The sequence below is a fragment of the Falco naumanni genome, chromosome 5, assembly GCF_017639655.2.
Source record: "Falco naumanni isolate bFalNau1 chromosome 5, bFalNau1.pat, whole genome shotgun sequence".
NCBI lineage: Eukaryota > Metazoa > Chordata > Aves > Falconiformes > Falconidae > Falco > Falco naumanni.
The window spans coordinates 57,919,171-57,931,441 of NC_054058.1; the positions used below are offsets into that span (position 1 = coordinate 57,919,171).

Genomic DNA, 12,271 nt, shown 5'->3' on the forward strand with positions numbered 1-12,271 from the left:
TGGCATTAGACTAAAATGATTAGCGCTGATTTACTTTCAATCTTCTGTTTTACCTGTCTCATGGGCTCATATATTGAGCCAAATGCAGACCAAAAAATGTTCGTAAAACAGAATATACTAAACCTGGCCTTTTCATATTAGTCCTTGTTTGCCAGAGTTTCCTCTTTCCTGCATATAACTTCTCAAGGCTGTGCTGTACTGTAGCAGCAACTCTAATCATAATCAATGCAAGGATACTTTTGCACAGCAACCTTAACTATCCACAAATACATAAAATAATTAACATGGGTGCTTTGAACCACTTTCTAGAGGAGTCTATTACTCTTAATCAGCTTCAGAGAGATGCCTGAGAGATTAAATTTGGGTGGTATGAACACTCTCCCCTCATCTCCTACTGTCTCCATTAACTACTAAACAAAAGTTGCCAAACCCTCAGAGGCCTGAGTTATTAACAGAAATAGATATATTGGCTTCCATGACCCGGTCTATGAACTACGAATTTGAACTTCAGACACACTTTAAAAAGAAATTCCTGCAGCAACCATGCATTTGGAAATTTCAAGGTTAATGACAGCAGCTGGAGGCATATTCAAACCATCCAGGATGGGCAACTCTATTAGCCTTATAAGAATCTTTAAGGTTCCCTGTGTGATCTCCATGGGCAGAGATAAGAATACTCACAGCTTGAAGCCAGAGGCCAGCAAGTGCCTTCTGCAGGTACCTCTGTCTTCAGTGATGGAAGATGAAGCTACAAGATGCAACACCCTGCTCTCCGCTTTTGTAAAGATGTTATGTGTCATGGGTCTATGCTGACACTCTGTTAAGGCGAGGTTTATAAATGTAAAACTATTTCAAATAAGTTGCTTGCCTCAAAGGCAAACAAATCCTAAAATAAATGTTCCTGCCCTCAAGCCAGCTAACCAGCCTTGCCAAGGAACGGAAGAGCAATGCAATGCATGTTACAAATATGTTAATGTTCTGTAAGTCCCCAATTCTGACATTCAGCCCACAAATGTATCTCTGTATCTTTCAGAAACATTTAGTGCAAATATATAGCAACTCACAGAGTATTAACACTATGAGGGGCAGTGCTTGTAGAAGAAAGGGCATATAAACTTCAGAGTTGTGTATTTCAGCTGGCTTAGTTTATTGCAGGTACCAAGGCTTCTTGCCTTTTCTCCTGCAAATTTTTTGTGTGCCACCTTCCCTCCTCTTCGCTGTAAAAAAAACTCCCTGTCATTCCCCTGCTCGAAACCTCCTATTTGTGTCCCTATTCTCTTTGTTCAAATACAAGGGCTCCTCCAACTCGGCTGCTCTCATCCTCCTATAAGCGTCTGTGCTGCAGTCATTCTTCCTTTGCTCCATGCTCCCCTGCATAAGGCTGCATAAGCTCCTTGGCAGCTGTAAGCGCACAATTCCACTTTTCATCCCTGCTGGTTGCTCTGTCCAAATCCTTGAACAGTTCCCTTCTTCCACCTACAGCAGGGGCCCTGCGTGATTGCCAGCCACGCAGAAGAAATAGCATGTCTTGTACACCCATATAAGCATTCTACATGACCTGTGCCACTGGCAGGCTCTGGAGGAGGCTTTGTGCATGTGTTGAAGGTCACAAACCTGTATTTTGCTCCTTCCCTCCCTTTGTGTCATTTTGCATTACTGCAGAAGGGACTGTATCAACTCAAGAGAGTCAACAGAGGTGGGTAACATGTCCTGCCAGTTTATCACCGTGGTACAAAGTGAGGATGAAGCACGTGAGTCACAAAAACGTAAGACACTTCAGCATCTATTCTGATTAAGTATGTACTAAAAAGCTTTATTGATTAATTTTGCCTGAGGAAATATGCAAGTAGTTTTCAGAAACTTGTAGAAAAATGGAGTCCGATAAGGTATTTCCTGCTTGATTTTTCCGAAGTCCTAGTCAGGAACAGGAAAAGCACTGCTATCAAGATGATAGAGATGGTTGAAATCTTTTGGTCTTACTAACGGAAGATTCTTGACTTCCCTCTCTGCAAAGAAATCTGCTCTGTCTGCTTACACCTCAGAGGCCAAATACGCAGACAGAAATAAAAATACAGACCCCTCCCCCCTTCTAGAGAGGAATTTACAGGAAAACAAGGTATTACACCATATTTAAAGCCTTTTGACAATTTGTTACAATTCTGTGCTTCTTAGATACATTTATTTTGCATGGCAGCTCATCCCAAAGTGACTGAAACTATTACAACCACTACAAAAAAAGAAAAAGAAGAAAAAATTCATTATTGTGACCTCCTTCAGACAACTACAAAACAATGCAATCACTCATTATACAGTATCATGTAAATACACTTCAAAAACCACAGGAACCCCAGGGTGTTTGCCACACAGACACAGTGAGAAAAGGAAGGATGAAAGGATTGGACAGAATTTCTACACAAACTGCTAAATTAAGAAATTATTCTATGCTTGCACGTGGTATGTATCAACTCTTGTCTTTTACCCAGAGAAGAATGCAGATCACCACAGCACATAGAGGACACAGAAATAGATCATGTGCCTCCACGCACACACATATTCAAAGGTTTTATGTTTTACAAGTGTTAAGGAAAAAAAAAACACCTGCAGCCCTCTATGAACTGGAGTTCACTTCCTCACAGATGTGGAGGTATTGACTTTCCACAGGACTCCTGAACTTTGTTGCATTAAATGAACAATATTTTGGAGACCTTCTTCAAAGTCCCACTGACAAGCGCCACAGAATGTAGCACTCTCTGGACTTATCACTGTGCTATAATGCACAATAATGCATTTTTAAATGTTCAGCTCTGACACGTGCTATATATGGAAGAAGTAGCTATTGATTACTTTTGTGAGGTGAGAAAGTAGAGTCCCAAGAATACGCAATTCAGGAAACAGTGAAAGGGGTTCATCCAACACAACATATCCTTCCAAAATTCACATCCTTCTTTCAGTCCTTCTGAGAAACAATTGAGCTCACTTGCCATTTGGGTTCAAACCTACTACGTGGCTTTCTGTGCATGTAAAATCAGGACAAATCAGTTCAGAGACCTGTTGCAATGATTTATTGATCAGCAGAAGGCACAGTTAAGACTACAATATAAATACCCGACTAGAGGAATGCTACAGGTGATTTGACCTGCCTTGCTGCCACACTCCCATGTGGTACAGTTCTTAAGAAACTGTATCGTAGCTGTACAAGTAAGAAAAACTTTGAATGTGCAGTTAGATACAGCTTGAGAAAAAAGACTGATGAGCCAAAATGAGAGCTCTTGTCTGTTTTCAAATATTAGTCTTTCCGATAAAAAATATTATTCATCATCTAATGCCTTACCATTCTTCATGTACCTTTAGACCTAGCTTACGCGTTCTCTTCTTTCTTCTTTTGGCGTTACGTGAGACCTACAAGGATAAGGCAACAAACCAGTAAATGTTAAAGAGTTAAAAAGCATCATATAAAGTATTGTTTAAAGTGCCCAATTCTTATGTTGGTGGAATACCCATTTAATGCTTTTGCAGCCTGGCTGTAATTCCCTGTCACATCCACCTCAACTCAAAATAATAGAAGGTTCTCTTCACATAGTTTATTTCCACATCTTCACTTTAACACATGGATTTTATTTCCTAAACAGGGAATTGCTGTAATGCTCAGCTTTCATTCCCTCCAAACAAACATTCAGTAAATCTGCATCCTACGTATTTACATTTTTTCCTTGTTTCTTCTCCCGAATGCCTAGCTATTAAAACGTGCCTGGGCAATCCTGACTTTTCCACTAATGTTGCAAGCTTTCCTATCAGATATTTTCACACTAAAAATAATGTTCATACCAGCATTTGCTTCAAAATTACATGGATAAGTCAACTGTCACTGTATGAATTGTGACAGTAATAAGGTTCTTCTATTTTTGTCCCTTTTTCCCATCAGCAACTTGACTACTGAATAATATTTCAGGTGAACCCAAGTAAATCTTACCTGTCAAATATTTCATCTTGGTCACAATCGGCATACTAACTACAGAACTGTTGAGGGAAGAGTGCAGCTAGGTGGCACTGTGCCAAACAAAAGAACCAATATGAAAAGACAATTTCTAAAGATGCATGATATGGCATGCATGAAAACCTGAACAAAAACAAGTTGATGACACATAATCCATAATATTATTGCGACCGACAAGCTGTAGCCATGTGGTAAATTGAGCAAGGGTATTTCTTTCTGGTTCTAGAAGTGACTCTACCCTAATCATCCTACATTTCAGGTACCAGCGTTTATCACTATGTAAAACAGAAACGGTGCTTGCCTTGGTCCGAAGAACATTGCATGGCTTAATACAGTGATGTACATACACATTAGGTTAAGATCCTCAGTGAAACATGATAGATACAAGAAGCAAATGAATGTCAACATATATTGATAGGTAAATATGGAATCAAATGAACACAGTATATAAATACCCTTCTGCTGTATGTGTAATAACCCTATATAGTGATAAATCTTAAAAGATGTGCACCATGCTCTAGGGCTAACCAGAATGAAAGGACAAATCAAGTGTCATGCAAAAAGGAAAGGATCCTTCTGCACAGATCGGTGGGCAGCTGCAGTACCACTCTACAGTAGCACAGCCTAAAGGCTACTCTTTCAATATATGACTTCAACACATCCAATGAAGAATTTCTTCTCCCAATGGGCAGAAAAAGAAATTCCACCCTGCACAAGAGCTTTATTTTCTCTGCAGCCTAACCGCATGGTTGTAGTGCCTTCTAGGAACTTATCCTTCATCCATAGCCAGAAAAGGGAAAAACAAGCTACAGTCAACTGTAAACTACCTTGTCCTTTGTTGCTATGCTTTTTACTTCAGTGCTGTATTGGACTTGCCTTAATATTTAAGCTGGTGCAGGATCTGTTAATGTTTCTGCTTCAAACTCCATTTCGGCTGGGACAACCGATCAATTCAGCATAAATTTCCATTGTTAAATCCTGTAGCCACACTCTTTTTTAAAATCAGTTCATCCAGTTTAAGCTTACAAAACAGAAATAGCAGTGAATATTTTGGATACCTGATTTTCTTTTTACAGTCCATTATTTTAAAATCAGATTTCACATAACGTCTAAAATCTGTCATGCTGTAAGTAATGAACTAAAAGATGCATGTTAAATATATATCTGCTGTGCATTCTTGACATGAATTGGTACGCTTTTGTGTGCTAACAATATATAATGCAACATATCATTTTGTTTTTTCATACACAACATTCCATAAAGATATCTTTTATACTGATAAAATTTAAGCTGGAGGGTTGTCACAGTATATTTCACATTCAGAAGACAGGGGTTTTTGCCTGAGTATCCAGAAGTCAGGAAGAGATTAGAGAGCTCTCTGCTGAGATCCCTAAGGGGTTTGTTTGCTACCTTGACAAAAGCTGAAGACCACGGATGGCTGTACCATGGATGTCACTTCAAGCGACCAGGACATTATGCTGAGCTGTCAGAACCTGCAGGAAATCTTACAGTTACAGTAGCCTTTTGGAACAGTAACAGCACCTCCTAGAGATGTTACCAAACTGACAAATGTTTTTCCTTTTCTCTTTATGCAGAACCAGAGATCTATGAGAAACATGAAATGGAAATTGTACAGCCTAATTTAAATGTACAAAGATAGGAATTATCCATATCCATTCCTACCAAATCCTTTTAATCTTCAAGCTACTCTTCTTTCACAAAATCTTTAAGTAAAATGGAAGTACATTACACATTTCAAAGAAAGTTGCTAGCTGAACAAATGCACTTTTGCAAAATAAACATTCAAAGGAGGATTTTTACAGTTAAACCCTCACTACTAATTAATCTATGTCTAACTTCAGATAACTTGCACAAGCTGATAAATTCTCAACACAAAATGAACAAACAGTATACACTTTGCTTTCTAGAACAAACAAATTACGTGTGCAATAGTCCCAGGTTATATAAATACTGTTTCAATACAGTTATGAAAAATATTTGCTTATTTGTTAACTACAACTATTCTGACTTTTGGCAGCACACAGTAAGGACTCCATCTTGCAGTACAGATGCCCAACAGAAACTATTTCACCCTAAAAGAAAGTGAAGTATTCACAATTTATCAAACCATTAGCATGTACCTATTCAGCACAGAATGAAACTTCTTAAAAACCATGCAATTCAGTGACAAAAGTATTGCTGTTTTGCAGTGATACTAGACATGAGTAAGTAACAGTCAAACGTTTTCGGGAATAGATCTCCTTGACAGGTATCACGGTACATAATGAAAACTCCACTTCCTGCAGAATTTTTCTCCTCAGGCATTTCTTCTGGACAATCTATGCTTTCAACCATTGTTTTTATTAGCTTAGGATAAGGCGATGCTTGGGGAAAAGCTTCCCAGCAGCCCCACAGGCCTAGATATACAAAACATTCTGGCCTGTCTAACCAGCCAGACAGCAGATTCCTTTTTTATTATTTTAAATAAAGCACTTGAGCTCCAGTACAAGATCCTTCTGCAGCTCAGATTACATCAAATGATGGTCCAGAGGTGGGAATAGGGATTATAAACTGGGTAGAATATAAAAGCATGCATTTTGTCAGCCTTTTCATTAGGCTCTCATTTCAAACTTAATTGTAAATTCAAAGAGAGTGTAGCAGAAAACCTTTAACTAATGCTCTCCAATGCATACCGAGTAGCCTGACCAACAATTTAGTCACCAGTCTAAACAGGAATTGGGGCTGGGAGCGGGTTATTAAACCAGCAGCTAGTCTCAAGTCTGGAGCTTGCGGTCCACTTTGTTCACACTGAAAACTGGAGGGAAACAAAAAGGTTTTAAGAAATCGGCGTCCTCACCTTTCCCTCATCATTGGCTTTGGCATACTCGGCCACAGAAGAGCAATGCGAAGGCCAGTTTTTGCATGATAAGGAGCGGAAACCTCTGACAAGACGCTGGGCGCTGGGCGAGGGACAGCTCAAGAGCTTTCAACTCCAGGCGTGCTGCAAAGGCAGTTTCCCTTGGCAGCCGGGCTCCTTCCCCTCAGCAAGCCCGCGATCTAACCAAGTGGGATCCAGGGAAGCGAGTGGATCCCCATCTCCAAATGGTTCACTCTGCACCGGGCAGCTGCTAGCTGACGGGCGGGTTTCCTGGCTGGAATTAAGGCCTGGGTTAGAGCTCCCTTCCCGCCCGAAGGTGCACCCAAGCCTCTGCCCCAGCACCCCAGAGACACCCCGCTAACCCCACCGGCTCAGCACCGTCCCCCCTTCCCCGCCCCAACCGACGCGCTGATTTCAAATGGAATGGCGGGGGTGGTGGTAGGGGGCGTCCCGCCCGTCCCGCAGCCTTCCAGAAACGTCCACTGCGCGGCCCCCTGCCCTGAGGGGTGATCACCGCCCTGAGGCGAGACCAGAGGCGCAGCAGCCCCGGGCCGGCGGGCGGCGGGGAGGCGGAGGCGGGGGGGAGGGGGGAGCCCCCCCGCCTCCGCCTCCCCTCCGCCCGCCGGGCCCGCGGCCGCCCCCGCCCGCCCGCTCCTACGGCGGCGCGGGCAGGGCCCGCCGCGCTACGGCGGGCAAGGCTGGGGCGGCGTCAGCGGGCGCGCGGTGCCGGCTCCAGGGCTTTAAAGCAGCGTGTAAGCTGAGATGCTACCACAGACAGCGGCGCGGCGGCGGCGGCCGCAGCAGCTCCCCGAGCCCAGACGGGCGCCCGCCTTTCGCCCCCGCCGCGCCGCGGGGCATGAGAGCGGCCGCCCCGCAGCTCTAGGTATCCCCCGGGCCCCATGGCGACGTGCCGCGCTGCCCGCGCCCCCCTCCTCCTCCTCCTCCTCCTCGTCTGCCTGCCGGGGCTGCGGCGGGGGGCGCGGGGCGGCGGGCAGCGCCCGCGGGGCTGCCCAGCGCCGTGCCGCTGCGAGCAGGAGGGCGTGCTCGTCCGCGCCGACTGCTCCGACCTGGGGCTCACGGCCGTGCCCACCAACCTCAGCGTCTTCACTTCCTACCTGTAAGTGTGGGCAGCCGGCGCGGGCGGGCCGGGGAGGGGGCACCGGCGGCCGCCCCTGCGCCGGCAGCGGCGGGGCGGCCCCGCGGGAGGGCCCGGGCCGGCCCCCGGCGGTGACTGGAGGAGCGCGGGGTCGGTGCGCTGCCGCGCCGCTGCCTGGAGGCAACACCCGACTTCAAATAAGATTCTAATCGGTTTTTAATCAGCGGGCGGGTTGTAAAGCGTTTATGGGTATCTCGCTATCTCTGTGCCCGGTCCGGCGCCTGGAGGATCGCTGTGTGATGTGCCGTTTAGAGGGTAATTAAAAGCGATTGCAACAGCAGAAACTCGATTCGATCTGCAGGGACGTTATCTTCACCTTTGCTTCCCGGGACAGGGCTTTGAACTGCGGTTGCTGCCAATTTAATCTTTAACAGATCTCCCCTCGGGTTGAGGAAAGGCAATAAATAAAGCGAGCTCCCGGGAGGCGGGCGGCGCTCGGAGCACGGTGCGGAGCCCCGCGCTGCCGCCGCGGCGGGCAGGTGCCTGTGGCCGAGCCGGGCCCGGGCCGGCGCCCCCCGCCCTCTGCCTCCGAGTACCGGGCATCGCCGCCGGGCCGGGCTGCGGCGCGGGGAGCTCCGCTGCGTCTGGGCGCGCTGCGTTACGTGCACCGCGTAGGGAGAGTGACGGCGTGAGCGGAGAAGTTCTGTATTAGGAAACACCCAGAATCGTGTGGAAACTTTTTCTTTGTTTCCTTCTCTTTGGCAGAAGGGTCATCGTTTAGCCTCTCGGGTTTGTGTGTTGAAAGTCTTGGTGCAGTACAAGTGTTATTTTAGTGCCCTCCTTGCTGATTTTATACACTTCTTTGTGGTTGCATGTCCAGTAGCTTGTTAATTTCATGCTTATCTTCCATATTCAGCATACGGTGCATCTGTTTCTGAATGTGCTTGTCTGTTTGTCTACTTTGACATGCTGTTGACATGCTTGCTGCTATGGTTACTGTAAAGATGCTTCCAGGGTACTGTGTGTCTGGGGTACTGAAGTGATAATTCTGAACTCACTTATCTGTTAATACCATACTTCAAAGAACATAAAACATATGTTGTATCTGAGAAAGCAGATGAAACTAACCTAGAAATGGCCTCAGAGAAGTACAATGTGACAGCATAGGCAAAGTAGAAATGAAGTGTAACCAATAAAATCTTAACTACTAACTATATGTTAGGAGAAAGTTTAGTTTAGTGAAAGTAGCATTGGTTTAGAAAGAGGATGTGCAGCTGACTTTTCTGAATATTATACATGTAAAACTGTTCTGAAATTACCTTAATAAGATCAGTTTTAGCTTATTTTGTCATAAACATTTAAAAGTCAAAGCTATTAGTAGTGTTACGAGGCAGGAGTCAGCATTACTGAATGACCGCTTACAGTACAGCAAAACTTCAGCTATACATAATGAAGAAAACAATATGACACATTCGAGGTCTGCCACTGGTTTCAAAAGTAGCAGGTCAGGATTTGGGGTATACACAAGACGCAATGTTTTCTGGTACCTTGGAAAGTAATAAGCAGAGAGATAGTTAATGAAGGTATAAAGGCATACGTAAGCTGTGCATAGCCTGTGCCAAGAAGTAGATGCCCTAAATTCTTGGTTGCTTGCAGGAATGCTAAAAAAAAAAAAAAAAAAAAAAAAAAAAAAAAAAAACACCAAAAACAAAAAAACCAAAACACATAAATGTGCATGATGATGTCAAAAATACCGCTGCTGTGGTCTTCTGCCATTGAAAAGATACATACTTCCAGTAACCTGCTTCTCGGTAGGACTGTGATCTGGTCTGCACTTCTGTTTTTAAATCCTCTTGTCCTTCAGCAGGGGAATGTCTTTCTCCAGTCAAGAATTCCGTGTTGTTCAGTAGCTTATACCCTGAAGTAAAAAAACACCACTGGGACAGGCATACCCAGTCCGCGCACAGGCAGTATAACAGTGTAAAATACCGGTTCATACACATAGGTAGCTACACTGACCCTTTTCTAAATTTACCATGCTGTTATCCTTGGATTGATTAGTTATTGCCAAATTATGCAGACTTGTAGTTCCTGCCTGCCTTCCAATAAAGAACTGTCAAGTCTTATTGTCTGTAGATGGCTAAGCAGTGGCAAATTTTAAAACACGCCTGCTTGTTACGGAGATGTTTACCTCCTTGAGCTTGGTAGTGGGCAACAAGATGCTCCTTAATTATTTTTTTCTGTTCTTTTCCCCAGAAAAACAGAAATGTCTTTTTGTGCTGCAACAATTTTTACTTCAGATCAAAGCAGGAGATTAAAACTGTGTACTCACATTAACTCTCTTTCCAGCAAAACCTCCATCTACTCTAGTTGATTCTGTTCTTGTACAGTAGACATATCTGATCAAAAATGGTCTGTGGTACTACCTTGTGTTACGTTTGGGCTCAAAAAGTTTTTACCTAATTTTCTGTCATTTTTATCTTACCTGGACACGCATAGGAAAAAAAAAAAAAAACCAAAAGGTAAAGATTTTCTTGGTATGCACTGGAAATTGTGTGAAAAGTTGAAATGTCGAGGCCATTAAGATTTGTTTTATGTTGGGACAAGTGTGTACAGAGCATGATATATTATGGTGACTGAATTTTGCATGGTTTTTATGATGGTGCTCTTGCGGCAGAGCTAAATGTAGTCTACAGATGGACCTGCTACACAATTCTTCATTCTTATTTATATTCCCAGGCAGGATATCTTGCCTCCCATCAAAAAAATCTTTTTATTTATGATTATGTGTCTGCTGCCGCAAACTGTTAGACTTCTTAAGGACAGACAAGGAAAATTCAGGAGTTTCTTTCTGTTCCTTTTTCCTCATTTACTTTTAGGCTAAATAATGTACTCAATGTATTTAATGCAATTTCTGTTGAACAAATTAGAATTCCATGTGCTGATGAAGGGCAGCACTGAGTCTCTGTTTCAAATTAAGAACATGTCATTTCCCTATCAGTACACAGTGAAAAGAAGAAGCCAGGATCTACAGGTCTTTTGCACATGGGACCCTCATTAATTCTCAAACCAAGCCTGTGAGTTGGTGAAATATTGTTACCATTTACTGTGATGTGGAAAACTGAGGCAAAGAAAGGCTTACTCAGTTAAAGTTTATGACAAAGCTGGTAATTAAAGACAGAATGCCTTATCCAAACTCCTTTCTTTAACCACAGGCCCACCTTACTTCTCCTAAATAATTATTCATTAAAGAGAATGTAAAATCTGGCAACTCCTGTTCAAGAATATTTGCTATAATGTGTATAAAACAAAATCTGTTTTCATGTCTCATGTGATGCCAGTATCGAAGATAGCTCTTAAAGATTTTGAGGGTCTCTGTTACACGCCTGGATAGCACCGAAGAGTAAATTTGTTGTAAGTGCCAGGGCTGTCTAGTAGTTCAGATGTTGTGTTCTATGTGATGAACAACTCTCAGTTGTAAACTGAGTAGAATATGAAAACATTCTGCTTAATATTCCACTTAAAATAATGTTACTAGCTTAGATTGACATAGACATGCAGCATAAGTATTGCAGCATATAGTATGTTGCCTTTTAAATTGTAGTTTACTTAGTTATTTGGGCTACGTGTTCGCATTTAAGAAGTTTAATTTTGTGTACACTATAAATATGCATAGTAATATTTGGGAAGATCTGATTCATATAATTTTTAATTCTTCATAGAACTAATTGAAAAAATATTTTTCTTAATCTATGATAACATTTACAGTATTACCGTAAAATCTATGAAGAAAAGATCAGCACATATAAGGTTCCAAACATAATGGTCTTGGAATAAATTTTCTTCTGCTTCATTCATTGCCATAATACTCTGTAGAGCACACTCAAAACTCTATAGGGTATCTGAAAATGTTTAAGACTACTAAACACATACAAAAAAAAAAGACAAATAATTTGGGAGAAAAAAATACTTACTTTTTGAAGGCTAAGAAGTATATCTCCAAAAATTAATTACACTTCTGAAATAAGAGATATAGTTGTTTCTGTGTCAGAAGTACCCAAAACCACTAAGACCAACCCTTTGAGGTAAATTTCCACTGTTTTATTTGTTCTGATCTCACAGTGCAAACTCAAGTCTTGTCTGCATCCTCATCTAAGGTATCTTGGGAAAGACCGTGGTTTTTCAAAGAGATCAAACAGCAAAGTACCTTCTTATGAAGAAGTAAGCTTTATGAAGTCTCTTAAAACTTCCAAATCCCTTGACAAGATTTAGGTGTTAGGTAGTTAGTAAAATATCTGCTTCT

At 42.7% G+C, this 12,271-nt stretch overlaps 1 protein-coding gene and 1 long non-coding RNA gene across 4 annotated transcripts in view; one reads left to right on the forward strand and one right to left on the reverse strand.

The window, feature by feature from the left end:
- Window positions 1-1,792: 1,792 nt before the first annotated feature.
- Window positions 1,793-7,198, reverse strand: LOC121089535. Its single transcript, XR_005828250.1, has 2 exons — window positions 3,332-7,198; window positions 1,793-2,227 (listed from the first exon to the last, which is right to left on the reverse strand). It is a non-coding gene; the product is annotated as an uncharacterized LOC121089535 (long non-coding RNA).
- Window positions 7,199-7,578: 380 nt separating this feature from the next.
- LGR5 (leucine rich repeat containing G protein-coupled receptor 5) overlaps window positions 7,579-12,271 on the forward strand; it is a 93,528-nt gene continuing 88,835 nt past the window's right edge. For 2 of the 3 annotated variants that reach the window (XM_040595777.1, XM_040595778.1), the window contains exon 1: window positions 7,579-7,989. In XM_040595777.1, the coding sequence (XP_040451711.1) occupies window positions 7,772-7,989 (218 nt within the window). In that variant the 5' untranslated portion in view covers window positions 7,579-7,771. The remainder of the gene's footprint in view (window positions 7,990-12,271) is intronic. The other variant, XM_040595776.1, reaches the window with a different exon arrangement.